A 19,971-nucleotide genomic window follows, 5' to 3' on the forward strand; every position below is an offset into this window, starting at 1 on the left:
TAACATACAAAATATAATGTATCTGGAGCATCAGCATGTGGATGTAAAAACAAGAACCACAGTATGTGAGCTTCAGAATGTACTTCATTAGCCTGAGGGATATATTAGGCCTGCTCCCTATGTTACTCTTGGTATATTAAGGTGCAAACATCAGAGTTTTTAATTGAGTGGAAATGTGTATTGTCTGGGGAGGAGCCAGTAGTAATGCTGAATCCCAACTGATGATTCAGTTTACTGGTAAATAAATCAACTGATTTAAAATGGACAAGTAATTTGAAGTTTATGAATTACAGAGGGATAGCTGCATTAGTCTGTTGAGCAAAAACAAGAACTTTGTGGCACCTTAAAGGTAAACACATTTATTAGTGGCAGATCAAAGGTTGAGGGAATTGACACAGACCTGCAAGTTTCTAGAATGCATTTTAATCATGCAAAGAGCAGTGCTGGGCCAAGACATTTTGCTGCCTGGATTGGGTCATAAATGGTGCCCTCTGCTCCCACTAGGGTCAACTAGGGTCTTTAAAGAGGCTTGATGCAACATTCGGACACCAATTTCTGTTTTCATCTCTCCTCCTCATTGCCCTCCCGTGCCCTCCCCTGGCCCAGTGTGGCCTGCTGCATGGCAGGGCCAGATGGAAGACTTCTTGCAATTGGTTTCCTGTACTGACCATAGCACAACCGTCACCATACCAACAGAGGACTGTGCAGCAGTTACAAAGGATGAGGGCACTGACTGTGTGAAGATTGCCCAGCACTTGGCTTCCATGAGTGTTGGCTCGGTGTGTGTGTGTGTGTGTGTGTGTGTGTGTGTCAGAGCTCTACGATCAGCAGAAAACATGCCATGGGATTACAAATAGATAAGAGCAGAACAGTGTGAGGGAGACAACTGGTCATATTCAGTAGCTGAGTGTTAGAAAGGGTTACGATATCTCCATGTCTGGCCCAATGGTATTGGCTATCTGTTGGTGTCCAGGCTCGATGCAAAGTGCTTGTTATGACCTACAAGGCCTTATGCAGCTTCGGACACTCTCCCCAGGGAAACTCTCCTAGCACTGACATTGTCAACCTTTAGGCAGCAGGCAAAAGCGTTCCTGTTGCTCAGGCTTTTGTATCTTAGCTTAGATTGTAATGTGGTATGGCCTCTTTTGATGTTCATTGTTTAGTGGGGTGGGGTAGGATTCATGCTTTCTAATCTTGTTGAAGGATGAACACTTTTAGCATTCTTATAGTTTTTTGGTGTGGGTGGGTGGGTGTATTTATTCTGTTTTTGACTGTTCTGAATTTTCTAAATATTCTGTAAGTTGCTTTGGGGCATTTTGTAAAAAGCAATGAATGAATGATGATGATGATGATGATGGAGGGCCTCAATACAGCAGCAGCAGCATCTCACTGGGAGGCAAACTGTGGAGATCAGGCCTTGTGAGTGATGTTTCATAGAGCCCAGTGAAGTTGCATTGGGTCACCTGATTGGGTCAGCTAGCGAGGCTTGTAATGCTGACTGGGTGGCTTAGCATAGCATAGCTAAGCAGATCTGGTGGGAATGGGATATAAGATGCTGGCACTTGCTACTTTGACAGTTCCTGGTTGAGTCAGAATGCACACAAAACATTGGTTGGGAGGTCTTAGAGAGAAACATCTCCCCTAGAAGTGCCACCTCTTTCCCCACCTGAGGTTTTTAATATAAGCAAATGTAAGTTCTCTTCTATGTGTTACTGAGCTAAAAAGATACTGTTCAAATCCCCACCCACCCCAGGAAAACCTTCCAAAAATTCCTGGCCAAGTGAATCCAGATCTGGCCTCTTGACAATTTGCCATTAGCAAACTTAAGCTGCATCTGTTACAGTTCACGTTATTCACCGTTGTTCATGCTTAATAACAGAGCAAGAGAAATGGCTTACTGGAACATGCAGAGGTCCATCTGATAAATTCAGTATTTAATTTCTAGTAGTGGCCAGCCAGATGCTTTTGGGAAACTCACAAGCAGGGCATAGAAGAAAGCCTGCTTGGTTTACTGCTACTGTAGTGTTTGTGGTATTCAGAGGAATGTGCCACTGTCCCCCTCTAAAAAGAATATCTGATTAGTCTTTTGCAGAAAGAAAAAATGTAAGAATCATAAGAAATTTTTAAATAAATAAATAGAATGCCATTCCTGCTTTATTTTCAAATATATTTATTTAAAAAAATAATTTACAAATAAGGAGATGGGACACTGAATGAAATAAGCATGTAATAGTTCTGAAAGATATCTTTACAAAATATTGACATGCTATAATGAGCATTATAAAAAAACTATATTACAACTATATTGCCACAATTTTTTTTTGCCAAGGCCCTCTTAGAAGGACATATACTTTTTGTTTAACATTTGCTATAAGTACTACTCTTACAATAGTAAACTGAATGGAAATCTAATATTAAAATGATAGCATTATATACTCACTGACAATAAGCTTCAAATACATGGTTAAATATATTTCATTTTCCAGCACAATTGCAAAAGCATGAAAATAGAGTTCTGCTTTCATTAAATACACACTGTAAAATTCCTGCAGTGAAGTCCAGGTAGCCAAGGAAGGGGCTATCTGCTCACCAAAAAATGTAATAAAGTAAGCAACCTCTTTAGTACAAGATAGCTTTGTTTACTGCATATTTTCCCCATTAGCATAACTGCAGTATGGACTAGATGACGGGATAGAATGCAAGAAAACATTTAAAATGCAGCATTTTGGTAGTACATGTTTTCTTCCAAAAATTCATAATTAGGATTTTTGCATTTATATTAGGTCAAATTTATTGCCCAGTTGAAGGCAGAGTTTAGAAGAAAGTCTTTTGTGAAGCTGCAATCATTTAACATTTTGTTCCAGAGCAGAGTACTCCATTTCTGATACCCTGGAAGTATCAATCAGTTTAGTGAGGCCAGTTTTAGCTGAGTACTTAAAGATAAATGCCTTCATGAGCTCATATTTGTAGTTTCGATTGATGAAGCTATAGAGTATGGGGTTGATGCAGCAATGAACCAGGGAGAAACACTGAGTCACATGAAGAGCTGCATAGAGGAAGTTCTCCATTTGGCAGCTGAAAGGAATGAAATGGAAGGCCAAGAAGAAGTCAAGCAACACAACGGCATGGTACGGCAACCAGCAGACCAGGAAGACAATGACATAGGAAAAAATGATTTTCCCATTGCTCTTTCTCTCTTGGTCATTGGAGGCAGATATGGCTCTTGCTAGGAGGCAATAGAAAATGGCAATGATGGGAAAGGGAATGATGAACCCTAGAACAACAGAACTCAGTTCCATGCCAGCCAGCCACTCCTTAGCATTCTCCTCTGGATAAACAGGGCGGCAATAGGTCTCATTGTTGGATGAAACTGTCTTCAGGTAATAGGTATCAGGGAGAGACACAAAGAAGGCAAAAAGCCACACAAAGATGCAGATGCAGCGGCGGATTCTTTTCTTTTTGGCGTCGCTGGAGGTTGTGAAGTAGGCAACTGAGAGATATCGATCCACACTCATGCATGCCAGGAAGAAGATGCTCCCATACAGGTTGATGGAAAACACAAGGTGGGTAATCTTGCATGTGATCTCTCCCATGTGCCACTGGCTATGCTGAACAAGGGAGACCACCCAGACTGGAAGAGTGATGATCACACACAGGTCAGCAATGGCTAGATTGAAGATATAGAGATGAGTTTCATAGCCAGTTGTTCTGGCTTGGAAGTTCATCCACACAACCACAACATTGGCCACTAGGCCTATCATAAATATAAAAATGTAAAAAATGGAGAGGGTGTAGAGCAGGGCGCTTTTGTTGAGCATATTTGGGCATGATAAGGAGTCCACGGTGATGCAATCTCCGTTGCCACAAGTCAAGTTGGTTTCAGTGAGGTTCTCCACTTCAACAAGATCAAATATAGGAGGCAAATCAATGGTATTCATAGCTGGCCGATGTGGAATGGAAGGAGTCTAAAAAAAGCAAAGAGCAAGAAGAGGAAGGATAAACATCTTGGTCAAAGAACTTCCATTTTTTAAAAACTGCCTTTGTTCCAAATAACCTTACAATCACTCCAAGGACACTTTGTACACTGAATGCTTTGGTTAAGTGGCAGTTTAACCAACACCCTTGAAAAACACTTCAACTTTCAACAAATTACTATTACAAAACACACCAGTGTCATAAAGTTAAGCCAGACTACAATGGAAAGATAGCATTGGCCTTTTGTGCACTTTTTTTTTAAAAAAAGTTACAAATCTGCAGGATGACTTGTTGGCTATGGTATCTGGCTGTAAAATCCACTAAGTCATCGAGGCCAAATAACTGCTGGGCGACTGTCTTCTATAGATTAAATCATGCAGCTGTCAATTTAATCAAGGGAAGCTATGCACCTGCCCAAACAGTTTCAAAATTCTAAACTAAAGGCTTCTCCTTCAATATTCAATCTTCCCACCAGAATAAATCCATCAAGGTGCCAGGAAATTGCTGGCAAACACTGTCATCTCCTTGGTCAAGAAGCACTAGTGTAAAACGGATGGGGATATTAATTTGTAGCACAAAGCCTTTTAAATGTTAAATGTTTTTGATGAGGCTGCATAAAATTGCAAACTGCAGAGCAATGTTTGCCCAGTGAATCCCCAACCATTTCTTTCTGAACAATCTTGTAAAAAGCAGTTCAAAGAAAGCAGCCTTTACATTAAGTAAAGTGGCTATTTGGGGTAACAGGACTGATAACAAGACAGATCTAAGCCATGACCTTTTCACTGGCACAAGTTGCATAGAAATGAAAAGTTGTGGGGCAAGACCACAGATATTAATTAGTGGAAAAAGAGGTGTGATTTAGACTTTTCCATCTAAGGCCTCATAGTGTCTTGGGTTGGCCTTAAGCAATTTGAAAAATTAAAGTAACTGCTTCCGAGTTTGATATCAATCTACTGTTCCCATAACAGCCATTTTTTCCACACCTTTACCACATCTATAATGTTGTAGTGTGGTGACGTCTGTAATTATTTATTTAATGTATTTATCTTGGTTCTCTTGGCACACACTGAATGGTTTGGCCAAATACTTTTATACAGGCTTATAGGATGAGTTTAATGTAATGTTCCTTTCCACACAAAAATGCTTGGTCTTAAATAAGGCAATTGATTACTGTTGTCAGATTAAATAGAGAAAGAATTATAAGAATGCCAGACTGGATCAAAGCACAGATTCATAAAACCCAGTTATCTGACTATTGCCACTACTTGCCCAAGGGAAAAGCTCATAGGTTGAATAAGATAGTAATTACTATTCCTCGCTATTTGCTCCCAGTAATCAGAAGTATACTGCCTCTGAACGTGGAGGTTCTATCTCTAAAGATTACAGCCCCAAACCATTGATAAAACTAATCACTAAGAATTTATGTAGCCCTTTTGAAAGCTGTTTGTGCCAGTGATGATCAGAACATTTTGTAGCAATTATGTTCCCAGGTTAACTGTGCACCACCCTTCCATCTGCTCATCCCAAACTTGCCAAAAGTCAATTTCACTGGATGACCCTGACCTGAGTTACAGCACTTTGATATAGAATAGATCGTTTTTATATAGTCGGTGTGCCTTTCCATACCATTTATCACAGATAAATCTATTTTTATTTTTATTACATTTATATCCCACCATTCTCCCATGATGGAAACAGAGGAGGGACACATCTGCTGTGGAGGGCCCTAAATAGGGGCAGAAAAATGAATGCAGCCTTCATTTATCCAAGAGGCCCCATAACTGGGGCCCCCATCAGTACCAGTATGGAACTGGCATAACGAACCATCCCTCATTCTGGGGGTAGGGTGGGGGAGAAAGAAAGAAAAAGATGATTTGTGAGGTGAACAAGCCACCACTTCACACTCCACCCCACATAAAATTGCACAATAAGTCTTAAATTTCCCTTCATAAGAAAGATGGACTTTCCCTCTATATCACATTTACTTGAGCTATCTTTCTTTGTACCACCTGTTAAGTAAACTCTAGTTAGTGAGATGTAGTTAGAAATATTGCACCCAGTACTCTAAACATATGTGTATCATAATGCAGTTATGCATTGTCATAATGCAGTTGTACTGGCTTGCCTATTTTGCAAGGGAAATGCCTGTCAGTAGGCCTGAAGGAGGGCTCATAAATACAAGGAATATCTTGTGATCCCTACTCGGGGTCTTGCCAGGCAGTGTAGCTCCAATAGTGGCCCCAAGTGCAGCATTTTACGTGTTCCTCTAGAGTGAATGTGACATGCAATGCAGCAGAAGGCCCATCCCAGATTTCTGGATCAGGCAGACATGCAATAAGTGACACTTCCCCCTAGAACAGAGGTACAATGATGGCCTTTCATGTAGATAGAAGGGGAAAGGACTTTATATGACGGCTGAAAGCATATGAGAAAGTGAGGAACAGTGGTATACTAGGAAGTCAGAACTAAATATTTAAAGAAAAAGAGACTTCCAGTTGAGACTTCTCCAGAATCCTTGGCTTTTCTTTCAGCTTTTTAAGCTTTTAAAATAAAACTAACTGAATCTCAGTGCTATAAATATATAGGAATTGAAAGATCTGAAGCAGCAGTTATTACGGGAATCAGTCAGGAGGAGAAATAGCTAAAAGCCCTCAGAAATAGTTCTTTTCTGATTTAACAATGGCTTTATCTTTGAGTAACTCCAGCAGGTTGTCTTATCCCCTTGTAATCATTTACATTGGCTCAGAAGAGTTCTGAAAATTTAAACTCACAGCATTGAATCCGGAATCCAGCTCTTCTGCTTCATTCATCTCTGATCTCATTTGTGACCAATCACTGTGCAGCTATCAGATGGTGGCAGCAGACCCACCGAAACCTCAAGGGACATGCTGAATGGCTCTGACAAGGGGTAGTGTGATGATGGACTCTTAATGGCACTGTATCAACATTAGAGTTAGCACCTCATGATCCCCAAGAAAAGCTCCAAGACAGGGGTTCCCAAACTGCTTCATTCAGGTTGTCTGTACATTTGTGGTTGAAGACAAGAGATGCCTCATGCATCGCATCAAATATTCATATTGATTTTTAATTGCACTTTTATTCCTTTTATTTTATATTGTATTTTATCGTATTCCAATTTGAATTCTATGGAATTCAATTTGTGATACAATAAAATACAACATATAAAATTACAATTGCTACAACCAGCAGAAAAACCATTAAGTGGTCCATTGAGACCCTCAGCAATTTTCAAGTGGTCTGTGGTTAAAAAAAAGTTGGAGAACCTATGCTCTAAGACATAATAAGGCTGCTTCCTCTTCAGTCAGGCCTCATTGCATTCCAAGTGCCCAGCTGCCCCTCTGAAGATTGCCTTGTGCCTGGATCTGTAGGCAAAGATGTATAGCCGACTGTGGCACAAAATGTAGCACTTGTAGAATGCCTTCCTGCCTTATGGCACAAGCTAAAGTCATATTGAGCCAGGCTACTCTTACCAGCTTCTTGCATTGAATCCAGGTGAATTTAAGCTCATCAGGTATGTGTGTACACCAGGTATTTTCAGTACCAACAAACTGCTCTTCAAACTCAGGGCAGTTTCAAATGTATTTTGGGATAGATGAGTCTGTGACAGAGCTTGGAAAAGTTACTTTTTTTGAACTACAACTCCCATCAGCCCAATCCAGTGGCCATGATGGCTGGGGCTGATGGGAGTTGTAGTTCAAAAAAGTAACTTTTCCAAGCTCTGGTCCGTGACAGGAAAACACTGTGTGTTGTAGAATACACACAGAGACACTCTGAATTGTGATCCTTCGAGCTCTTCAAAATAATGCTTGCTACTTGTAGATCAGAAGGTGGAATCCTTTAGTAATGTTGCTAGGGTGCTTTAGTCTTGGCAATCACATAGAGCAGGGGTGGGGAACCTTAAGCCCAGGGCCTGAATATGACCTCTCTCTCTGGCTCTTGAGATTCTTCCCAGGGCACACACACACACAGACACACACCCCAGGCTATACTCCTCAGTAGCCCTGCTCTGCATCCACTGATGGTGCTTTTGCCGGGCTGGAAGACATCCTTGAACTCTTGTTTCCTTGGGTGGGGGATGAAGAGATAGGCATATGTGTGGTGTGGGTATATGTAGAAAGCTCTAACTTTTATTGTACAAAGGTAAGAGGCATACCTGTTACTCCACCCACTTTTGCCTCTGGTCCCACCCACCACTGCCATGTGGCCCCCCAGAAAGATGTCCATGAGGGAATGTGGCCCTCAGGATGAAAAAGGCTCCCCATCCCTGTCACAGAGATATGGAAGTTAAAGGCTTGACTTGAAATGACAGCACTTATTTCTTTCCTTTATATACACACACAGTCCATCCCCAACCTTTATGATTTTATGTTTCCAATATTAACTTTTTCCTTTTGAGCGCACACAAACTTTCCTATACTCTATACCTCTTCTTGGGCTTTTGCCAGGCCCATCCTTTACAGAACTTGCCTAGTAAACTAATAACCTACTTCCTTTGCTGTTTACTCCTGCCTTTGGGCAGTGTTAATTTCATTTAGCAAATGGTTATATTTCCAAGCCAAGAAAATACTTATCTTGGAACTTCTTCACCCCCTTTAAATGTCACCCTATCACAATGGAAACACTGACAAGATTGCTAAGGCCTGCTTCTCCCTATAGACTAGAGGCCAAATGAAGTCAACTATACTAGATAAAACATTCCCCTTGTAGCATCAGTAAGGACTAATTTGCAACCATCCTGAGGCTGCTTTGGGAATGCACACTCTGGCATTCCAATAACTACTTAAACCAAAAATGAGTCTTCTGAACAAGGGGAAATTTTTTTAAAAAAAATGTGGACAGGTCATATGTTGATATGTAGTGGGTGCAAAGCTATTACCAGCTGCTTTCTTCAACTTTTGGCTGCCACAATTCAATTAGTTATAAGAAACAGCCTTCATAGTGTCAAGATATAAGGCCTAACCCACCCCTCCCTCTCACTTTCCTAAAAAGGACTTGACTAATATGAGGCATGCCCTGGTGAACTCAAGAGTGGAGTACTGTAATGCACTCTACATGAATGGCCTTTGAAGAGAGTTTGGAAACCGCAGCTGGTCCAGAATGCAACCGAGTAACTGGTACCTATGTAACTTCAATCCTTACTACACTGCACTGGCTACCAGTGAGATTACAGGCTCAGTTAAAAGTGATGTGGCCTAGGGTTTTAACCTTTCAAGCTCTAAATGGTTAGGAACAAAGTGTCTCAAGAAACAACTTCTCTTATATATTCTCCCATCCTTTAAAGTTGGCCAGGAATATCCTGTTCAGAGTGCCCCTGCCATCTGGTGAAAGGCATAGGACCTTCTTAGCGGTAGCTCTCTCCCCTATTAAAGGAGGCCCATCCAGTCAATTCCCTTTTATCTATATAAAAAATGAGGACAAATCTGTCCAGGAAGGCATTTAGCACTGAACTGATTTTTCGATGGATTAGTAGTGTTTATATAAGCTGGATTTTTAAATGCAATTTTAAAAGTGCTATTTTAGTTTGTAAGCCACTGCATAATCTATTTAGTCATCCTGCCCAGGCTAACTGCTTCATTAATTCTGGGGTGTGTAACAGGCAGCAACTGCCAATTTCCCAAAGACCAGAGCTTGGAAAAGTTACTTTTTTGAACTACAACTCCCATCAGCCCAATCTAGTGGTCATGCTGGCTGGGGCTGATGGGAGTTGTAGTTCAAAAAAGTAACTTTTTGGACTTCCCAGGAGGATCCCTCTGCCTGTGCTGCCTCTGAGACGGGCTCCCATCTTGGATGAAACTTTTTCAGATTTAAATCCAGTCAGAAGGGTTTTTTTTGACTGGGGATAATTTCTTCCGGATAAGGAAGAAACGTGAGATTTCCCACACAGCTTTGTTGTGTTTGTTGGAGACTGGAATTCATTAGAATTGTCTATGAAAGAAGGTCTTCCAGCAGCTCGGACGGAGCTAGGATTTCTAGCTAGCTCAGCTGAATAAGTGAGCCGTTTTTTTTTCTTCAAAGAAAAACGGATTAACAGGCAAGCATTCTCCTGTCTACGCTCATTATTTTGTTATCTATACAGCTAAAGAGATTTGTCAAAGAACCAGCAATTAAGAAAACCTGGGTGAGTCAAAACCTTCTCTTTTACTCACGGAACTAAGGGGGAAGAAAATAAAAATAGCCTATCTTTTTTTTTTATTGCAAAAAGCTGGCATGGAAATCAGCATTATAAAGATTACAACGGATGAGGGGTTTCTGATTGGAAGAGACTTTTGTGTAATATATGTCTGGGACTATTTTTCCTGGTCTACTTTTTTTTTTGACGAATCTGCTCATTCTTTCTGCTACTAGTTATTTGGATGCTGTGAACTAAAGCTGTTTTTGCACTTCTGGGCATATAAGAGATAAGAAAATCCGTGCTGTCTAGAGTGTGACGTCAGTTGGTTTGAAAGATTAACTCCTTTGTAACTGGATAAAGAAATAAACTGCTCTTTGCTTGGGACATTGAAAATTGAAGGAGTTTTGTTCCTTTGGTTTTAAGAATGACAATTAAGAAGATCATAGATGTACAAGAAGGGACTTTATCTTTAGATATGTTTCAGAAAATAATGAATGGGATTAAGTCAATAAAACAAGAACTGAGAAATAATAGACAAGCGTTGAGAATTGAATTTGACGAAATGAGACAGGAGCTGAAAGAAATTCAGGATTCTATGAGAAAGGAGAATAAAGATAGATCTGGAAAACCAAAAAAGGATGAAAGAAAAATTAAAGGCAAGGTTCAAACTATGGAGATTGGATTAAATATGGACTTGGAAAAAGATTTGGATTTCCTGGCTGTGATGGATCCTGGAGACAAATATTAGGGTTTGGAACTCAGTGCTGTCCCTGAAGCAATTGAGGAAGAGATTGGAGATAAAGATATTATCGGTTCAAAAAAATTCCTGGACTGGAACGATTTGATGGAACTTGAAATGGAGAAAGTTAACAGAATTAATCCCTGTTTTGTGTCAATGGAAAAACCTTCAAGAGATGCGCTAGTGTATTCTGTAAAAAAGAGGAACAGAGATGCGGCTTTGCAACAATACTTCAGTGATACGTTCGGAATTGATGGCAAGGAAATATCTGCGATAAAGGAAATTCCTATCAGACTCTTATTATATGATTATGACAGCAAGATTATTGGGTGCGTAAAGATGGAAGATGGAACCAACATGGATAATGGAAGAAGAGCGATTTGAAATTACTGGACTTAGTAGACTTGATGAGTTGGATTAATTGACATGTTTATCTAGAAAAAAATTGATGGACATATATCTCAAGGATTGGAAACTTCTCTTTGACTTTTTGTGGAAGAATAAAATGATATGATGTTAATGAGATTTGATACCAACTAAGATAACCGCTGGAGGAAGGTGATTTTATAATCTATTAAGAAACAGGCTTGTTATATATTATAGACTTATAGCTGAACTACGACAAATCGGAAGTCAATTTTTTTTTCTTTTTTTATTGTATTAGTTATTGATTTGTGTTTTTTCTTTTTGTATTGTTTTGGTTTTGAAAATTTGAATAAAAATTAATTGAAAAAAAAAGTAACTTTTCCAAGCTCTGCCAAAGACCACCGAAAACTGTACCCTCCATTTGGGTTGGCAGATGATTGCCAGTCACAGAAATGTCAAGTTCTCTCTCTCTCTCGCTCCTCCACAAACAAGTACTGGAGGAGAGAGAGGCAGGAACAAAACTGAACTTGACATGGATTTGCTCTCTTTGTCTTATTTTTATGTATTTATTATTTCATGGTGTTTAAAATATTTTAGGTAAGATGACCTGATAACACACTTGAAGGGCAAGGTATACAAAAAAATAAAAATAAAGAAATGCTGGGCGGAGCCCTAGCAATGTCCTTCCTAAGGACAAAACCAGATATGACAGGGGCAAATAGATTCATGAATTTAAACCCAGAGCTGCCACACCCAGGAATAAACTGTATTTTGGCAGCAAAGGATTGTGTGGATGAAAAGTGCAGAACCCTCCCCACACATGCCTTACTTCCCCACAGGCTGTCCCCCAAATGTCACATGCCCCATTGCTGAGATCCAGCACTGGAAGTTTGCTTAGTTAGGAGGAAATGCTCTGAGGATCAGGATTGTAGCAAATTAAGCCACGGGTGAGGGAAAGGTTCTTCAATTTCTCCCAGTGGACTTCCTTTGCTACTAACTTTATAAACAACAACAACGACCTGCACCCACACTTCTTTATCTGGATATTAAACTCACAGATGTGCCATATCGTATCTAGGCTGACCCTAACATATTCCAATTTATCTTTCTTTACTGTGATCTTTAGCAAGAAAGGCAAATATCCACATAACATCAAGGCTCAGGACCTTGGACAGATGCCACAGAGCTCATCTAACTTTACAACAAAAGACTCAGTCACTTCTCTTTGATTTGATATAATTCCTTGTTTATTCATGTCATCCATCCATACAACATATTTGAAGTCCGTTCTTCTTGTTGCCCAGTGTTGTTTTACAAGATGTTAATAAACTGTGTGTGCATGCATGCGAGTGTAACCCTGTACTGGATTCTTCAGTGTAAGAAACATTATTTGCATTGGCAAAGCAAGCTTGGTTTTAGTAATGCTCCTCAGAGTATACTGCCCTCTGCTGAAAAACAACAACCCAGGAATTCTGGCACAATCTTCCCAATATTTGCAGGTTTGTTTGGTTCTTAAAATAATTAATAGATATAGCGTTGTATGTAGATAGCTTCTCAAAATTCTCCACCTTATTTGTGGGCAAAGTAATTGGGGGAGGGGTGCCTTTAATGAAATTTCTCCAAGATAAGCAGAAATTCTTTTAACACTTTCTTGAGGATGGGACTCACCATAGCAGTGTCAGGAAAAGAGGTTCTTTTTTACCCTGAGGGTTTTTCTTTTTGGCTGCCGCTGTTGCAAATAATAGCAGCGGCAGCCATACTGGCAGCCTGGCCACCATTTTGTATCTTCTACCATGCCCCAGGCCTGGCATCGTTCCAGGGCATGGGGGGAGTGGGCAACACACACACAATAAGGCAGAGAATATTCCGGTAATTTTTTTCCAGGTGGGTGTGAAAATGACATATCTCAGAAAACATCTTTTTCTGATCATTTCTGAGATGTTTTGACTCAATTGTAAATATCAGTAACACGTGGCATCGAAAAGAGTCAAGGCCCTGTTTCTCCAAGGGCCAAATCTACTTTCAGTATGCCTCAGTTTTTTCTGAAATTAAACTGAGGAGGCTTCACACTCAAACAGTACAGTCTGAAATACACGTACTATGAAGTTTCCTAAGGGAATGAAAAGAGTTTAAATGTTGTCACAAAACTACTCTGGTCTGTACCAGCAACACCACTTAATTCTCCACATTCGCATTCCTCACTATTCAATCACTGGCAAGTCCCTAACACCTTGCTGACTTGGAGATACCTAATGTCTTTTTTCTGCCCTATGGAGCACAGATATTTAAATCATACCAAGAAGAATATTAGGAAGAAAAAACATGCCATTCACAACCACACTGTGGGGAGGCTGGAACTCTTTATAGCTCCACCTACCCCACCTCTTTTGAAGATTAAAGAATCTTTCTCTTTTAAAGACTTCACAACAATGAAGGTTAGAAACTTGTTTTTTTTACTTCTAACCCTTATTAGACTTTATGTCTTTACAAGAGAAAGATTCTTTATTTGTATACTGCACTTTCTCCATAGAGTTGAAGGTGAGAATACATAAATTGCCCAAGTGGCCTCCCATCCAGGCACTGAACAGTTCCAAGCCTGCTTAGCTTCAGTAAGATTGCTGCATCATGTACATGCCTTTGAGACTGTCTCCTTGGAACTTCCATTCCTTGAAAGGGCTTTCAGTGACCATTTTTCTTCCCCTCTTAGGGACACAAGCCCCATTAATTAATTAATTAATTAATTCCAGTCATTAATTTTGATTTTTTACAATCTGGGAAAAATGCAAGCAACTTTCCAACTAGGATACAGAATTCAAACTGTGCAGATTAAGGAAAGAAACACATTTCTTTAGCATACTCCACTCATCAAAAGAATTCATCCCAGAATTCTTTTAAATGGTCTAGATGTATCTTATTCCTTACTTTTACTCATAATAAACAACTAGCAGAATAGAAATTTATGTTTTCTTTACAAAATTAAGTTAGTACTAACACTCCAAATTTTGGGAGGACAGGGGTGAGTGAAACAGAAGTTTCAATCATGCTCAGAACTGGAAAATAAAATGTAATTTCAGTGTATATTTGCTTACATGAAGGATTCAGACATATTTGCTTTGATTTGCATTAATTGGTCTCATGCCGCTGGCAGCATTTGCTTGTCACAACAATGGAAGCAGAGACTGAAAAAGGAATCACCTAACTTTGCCAAGCACATTAAAATTTGTTTAATGTGGAATCAACAGTTCATTACACTTTAACTGTCCCACTAAAAGCATCACATTCCTACTAAATGCAATAAAAAATTCAGCGTGAATTTTGAGTAAATGTATTCAAAGAGGAACTCAGCCTGATCTATAGTTGTGCTAGATCAACACTCATTGAAATCAACCATTAAGTGAGTTACTGTTTCCTAGCAAAACGCAAGTCCCCTCCTCCTTGCAATGGGATAGAATAACAGCCCATGAAAGACTAGGATTTAAGCCGATTGTGGGTTTTGTGGCCCCCTGCCAGTGCTCACCCAAGAATAGCATGGGAGTCTAGCCCAGTGTGCCAGCTAAAAGAGAAAACAATGGAATCTTGACTGTTTGCTAATGAATGGCTCTGGGGGTCCTATTGCATGCTAGTCAGAATTCTCCCAGGACAGGCTCATGACCCTTTGCTGCCCAGTCTACTTTTATTCTGCAGCTACCTGAATATCTGTGTGTTGATACATCAGGATACTGTTTAGACACTTGCATGCCAGCAATGCAAAGGCATAGCCAGAAAAGTGATATGCTCAAACCACCATGGGGATTAGCTGTTGATATGGAAGATCAGGGACAGCCATATCCAGAGATTATTGCATTAAAAGGGCAGTCTAGCTATTGTCTGGGATAGTTCACGTAACTAGAGCTGAGTGCTTCCCACCCAGACTACTTGGGACAAGGGATATTATCCCTCCAGCCAAGGAGACCAGAGTTATTTTGCCTCTTAAGGATAGTGAGAATAGCAGGCTGGGTAACTGTTCTAAGACTACAGTTAAAAGAACAGGTGGCTTGAATGACAAAAACATCAGCTTGCTGAAACAGTGACTCTGGAGTCCCAGCAGAAAGATGGATGAAGATTTATCCTGTCTTCTCCGTTATTCATTCATCCTCTTCATACGTAAAAAACCAAGTCCTTCCTGGCTCATCCCTTCTGACCCTTCCTTTTCCTTTGACCAACAAAGAATTTGGTCCTCTAGGAGGATGTTTGCTGCCCTAACCAAGGGTACATTCACACCACACATTTATTTCACTATTACTCCACTTGAAACAGTTATGGCTTCTCCCAAAGAACGCTTGGAAGTGTAGTTTGTGAAGGGTACTGAGGGTTGTTAGGAGACCCTGTTCACTTCACAGACCTACAATTTCCAGAGTTCTCTGGGAAGAGGGACTGACTGTTAAGCCACTCTAGAAATTGTAACCCTGTGAGGAGAATAGACATCTCCTACCAACTCTCAACACCCTTCCCAGGATTCTTTGGGGGAAGTCATGATTGTTTAAAGTGGAATAAATGTATGATGTGAATGCGGCCTATATTATACAGAAAAATGGCTTGGCCTTGACCAACATTGCATGGCATTAAGGAAGCAAACCACAATGGAATTGAACCATCCTCATCTTTTACTGCATAGCTTTAAAATTTAGTATGCCCTTTGAAATTTTCTTCTGAGTTTTAGTATACATAATCTGATTCTGCAAACTTCAGCCCATTCTGCACATTATGGATAATGAGGTGACATAATTCAGATCGCAGGAGGAGTTCTTATTTTGAACATTTCCCATGTAGAGAATTTCCTACTTTGCACATCAAGAAGAGGGCTATGCAAATCTTTTTCTCTGAGATGCTTCTTTTCTAAATAAAGTATTTTTTTTAAAATGAGGGAGCATTAAAAATGCAGAACTGCTCCTGACTGAAGTGCTGTCTGAAGTGACACAATCCAGAATCCTGCTACCTCAGTCTACCATCTAATTTATAATGAGCAGAATAGCTCTGTCGCTCTCCCTCTCTTATATTTATATTTATTATTACATATGCACTCTCTCACACAAACACCTGATCCCACATCAGCATTTCTTATGGAATATTAAAACAAAGACAGAATTTCCCCTTTTATTGGCACAACTTCTATTGGTATAAGAATATGCAAGCTTTCAAGTTATACTGAAATCTTTAGTGTGCGTGGGTGCATGGACACACACATTTAATTTTGATTGGATTACACCCGAATGTTTAGCACTTTAAATGTATGAAATATATTGATTAGCAGGGCAAGTTAAGCTCTCTATTCAATCCAACATTGAAGCACTTTTTTAATATTAAAAAATATTTGGAATGACCTGATGTACCTCTTCTTTATTAACAATTGTTAAAAGCAAAGCTGTGGTAATATTTCCAAGAAGCAGTAACCAAATAGTTAAGTCACCTGACCACAGCACCAAAGATTGCTGAACAACTGAGCCTGATCCTTCCAGGTGTAAAAGCAGGATCTGAACAATTGGTTTAGGGGAATTAAAATGATAATGTGATGCCAAACACATAACTCACTTGTGCACCCATAGGCTGTTCAAATGAGCATGCCTTAAGCATGTCTTAATAACAGAAGCCCAATGCCCTAAAGAATCATCTCAAAAAGACCTGATAAATGAACTATAGAAAAAAATTGCATTCTACATCAGACAAAATCTGATTGTTATGGGATATTATGGGCTGGGTGTAAGCATAAGCAGTTGATCTGAAAAATAGACAAAGTTGCTTAGCATATTCTAAACCACACCCAGAAAGCCATAGCTACAAACTCTGAAGTTGCTATTCTCTTTAGCTATTCTTCCTCAGGCTCAGAAAACTGTCCTGGCAACAGCTTCCAGACTTTGATATGTGACTGAGAATGGACATACCAACAGGGACTGTGCCCAGCTTAATACCATTTCACACCTAAAAAAAATAGAGACAATATTAGATAGACAATATTGGGAGACATTTATAGGCAGTGCTGCTACCTATGAATATTGCTCCTTTCTTTATGATGTGATATTATCTCAGTTTTCCATTTGCCCCTGATCTGAAGCTATATATTGGCTTGTTTTAAAAAAAAGGATTTCTTGTGGAAATTGTATTTGTGATACACATTGCTTCTTTCCCTTGTTTAAACTATGTGATATTTTCTTTCTAATGTCTGCTATGTTTAGTCAAATCTCTAAACAAAGAGAACGTTTTAGCATTTCACTCTTTGTAGCTCATTTAGTAGATGATGGCAAGAAAATATAAGTATTTGTGATGTGAAAGGTAAGAGGGACTCCCTTTCTATTCCTATAGGAAACTTGTTCCTGGAACCATTTGGCAATGAATCAGACCTTCTGCTGATGGAAAGTTCAGGGAAGAGCAACACAGCCCCTTTGTACAACTGTTTGTCACTTTTTCCTGTAAGTCAGAGACTGAATGGCAACATCTAAACTTATGAACAAACAAAAAGCTGCCATAGCTAGCCTTGAAACTTTGCAGAATAAAATCTTCTTGGGAATGTCCTCAAATACTTTCAAAGGATCATAAAACTTTTAATGAGGCACTCTAACATTTTTGTAAAACCCTCATTATCCTGCTTTTAGCAACTAAACAGAATAACTTTACAGCTCCTCATTACTCCTGCAAGTAAGTTACAGGGCGACTGTTTATTGCCCATCCGCCCCTGACATGACTGAATGCTTGTATCAGCAAGGGGGCTCTGCTAGGCTGCCTGACCCCAACAAATGACAATGACAAAACTGGGTATTCTTTCTCTGTGGATGTTTAACTTCATGGAAAAAAAGGTATACTGCAAACCATACAAGAGTAGGTGACAAGTTCTCTTACTTTTCAAAGCGTGGCTGGGTGAAACTTCGGCCGTGTTATCCTAAGCATGTTCAATCTGAATTAATTCTCACTACATTAAATGGCCCTTAGTCTCTAGCGACTGTGCTTAGGACTGCAGTTCCTGATACGGTTTCGTGTGATGTGACCAATCCATTTACTGCTGATTTTACTCTGTTAACTGCCCTGATCAAGTGCAACAATCAACAACTGACCATAGCTGTGGCCCACAGGCCAGTTCTGCTGGGGTCCCTTGACTTAAATGTGCATGAAATGCCACCTCAAATGTTTACTCAAATGTCACAGTTCTCTGAATGTGCCCACTGCCTAGTACATTGCAGCTGTGTAGCCTGAGGCCACGCATGTTTACTCAGAAGCAAGTCCCACTTTCTTTAGCGTGCCTAGCTGTGCCACCTTCATCCTTATAAAATCAATAGGAATAAGGGCTGCAGTCCTAGGCACACTATTATTTATGATTATTTAATGGCTTTCCGTATACAGCCTTTTGGGTATACGCTTACCTAAGATAATTCCAATGAAAACAGTGGGATTTACTTCTTAAAAAACATGCACTGACCTGAGCTGCACATCAAATTCTGACCCAATTACCAAACACAAGTGCTGTAACTTCTTTGGCGATCGGGCTCCATAGCTGCTGGTAGCGCTAAAGAAGACACGTTTCAGAATAAACAGGTATACACACACTGATCCCCTTGGAGAGCTTTGTGGCTGAACGAAGAGTAGTATGCAAATAAATAGCAAATAATCTGACAGGAGACCCTTCAAAAGGAAGGCGCGCTTTAACCAGTCTGGCGTATTGTCTGAACAAGTTGTGGCATGAACGCTGGAAAATGGACAACAGAGGGGTCATTCTCTGCCATGCTGGTGGTTTCACCCACGCGCTGAAATGCCTTCAAAAGGGGCTACGGCATGCCAAAGCAGGGGCTACTGCATGAGAGGGAGGGTGTCCCTCTCCGCAAGTGGGATTCCCCCCGAAAGAAACGGCGAGGCTCTGAAAAGGGGGAATGCTCAAAGCAGAACAAAGAAACTTAGGGGAGCCCAGGAAAGTCGCCCCGACACGCAGCCAGCCTCTCAGCTCCAAGGGCAGAAAGCAGCCGGTCGTGTCTGCCGCCGCCGGGCTTTTGTTCCGTATGCGTGGGCCGGTTTTTCACCCCCCAAGAGCCCTTTGCTCCCAGCCGAGGAGACGGCACGCGTTTTGCCCCAGCTTCGCCCCCGGAGCCTTGCCCGGCCTGCCCTTTTCCTGCCCCCGCTGGACTGGGCGGACTGCCTCGCCTCCCCCTGGAGTTGCGGGCCGTGCGGGGCTCTTCGCTTACCGAGAGATCGCCTTCTGCTTCCTCCCGAGCGCAGGGCGTCGTTCCTCTCGCGGGGCACTTGGCAAGCGACTGATCCCTCTTTCCAGCTGCCTCGCCGGCTATATATCTCTCTCTGTCCGCCGCCGCGCACGCTACAGAAGGGCGCCCCTAGATGGCAGCTTGGCAAATCGGCGCCGCGGACTTGCAAGAATAGAGCCGAGCTTGTTGTCCTGCCTGTTTCGTCCCGCACCATCACATCCCTCGGAAATCGGAGCCTTTTCCTTTTGCAGAGGACAAACGCAAAGGCCGGGCATCTGCGCACGGGACACGATCACCTGCATCCTGACACAGGCGCGCACAATACCCCCCCCCCGTCCAAAAAAACAAAGCAAAACTGCAAGGCGAGAGAAACTGCAAGGCCACCCGCTGGGCTGTTTCAATCCTCCAGTGTTGACCTTGTCTCGGGTGTCCCATTGATCTCGAATGACTCGCCAATCCTCCTCCATTCGCACCGAGAGGCGAGTTGCTGGCCTCTGCCATAGGAGGTTGAGCACCCCCGCCGAGCGCAGCGCTTCCGC

General features: G+C 41.0%; 1 protein-coding gene across 1 annotated transcript; it reads right to left on the reverse strand.

Annotated features, from left to right (window-relative positions):
- Positions 1 to 2,205: 2,205 nt before the first annotated feature.
- On the reverse strand, positions 2,206 to 19,715 carry ACKR3 (atypical chemokine receptor 3). Its single transcript, XM_061612852.1, has 2 exons — positions 19,415 to 19,715; positions 2,206 to 3,965 (listed from the first exon to the last, which is right to left on the reverse strand). The coding sequence occupies exon 2, from the start codon at positions 3,936 to 3,938 to the stop codon at positions 2,844 to 2,846; it is 1,095 nt and encodes a 364-aa protein (XP_061468836.1). The 5' UTR covers positions 3,939 to 3,965; positions 19,415 to 19,715; the 3' UTR covers positions 2,206 to 2,843.
- Positions 19,716 to 19,971: the final 256 nt, after the last annotated feature.

The sequence above is a fragment of the Rhineura floridana genome, chromosome 2 (genome assembly GCF_030035675.1).
Source record: "Rhineura floridana isolate rRhiFlo1 chromosome 2, rRhiFlo1.hap2, whole genome shotgun sequence".
NCBI lineage: Eukaryota > Metazoa > Chordata > Lepidosauria > Squamata > Rhineuridae > Rhineura > Rhineura floridana.

Excerpts from the sequence above, each read along its gene's own strand:
- ACKR3 (XM_061612852.1), bottom strand. The coding sequence starts at position 3,938 with ATGAATACCATTGATTTGCCTCCTATATTTGATCTTGTTGAAGTGGAG.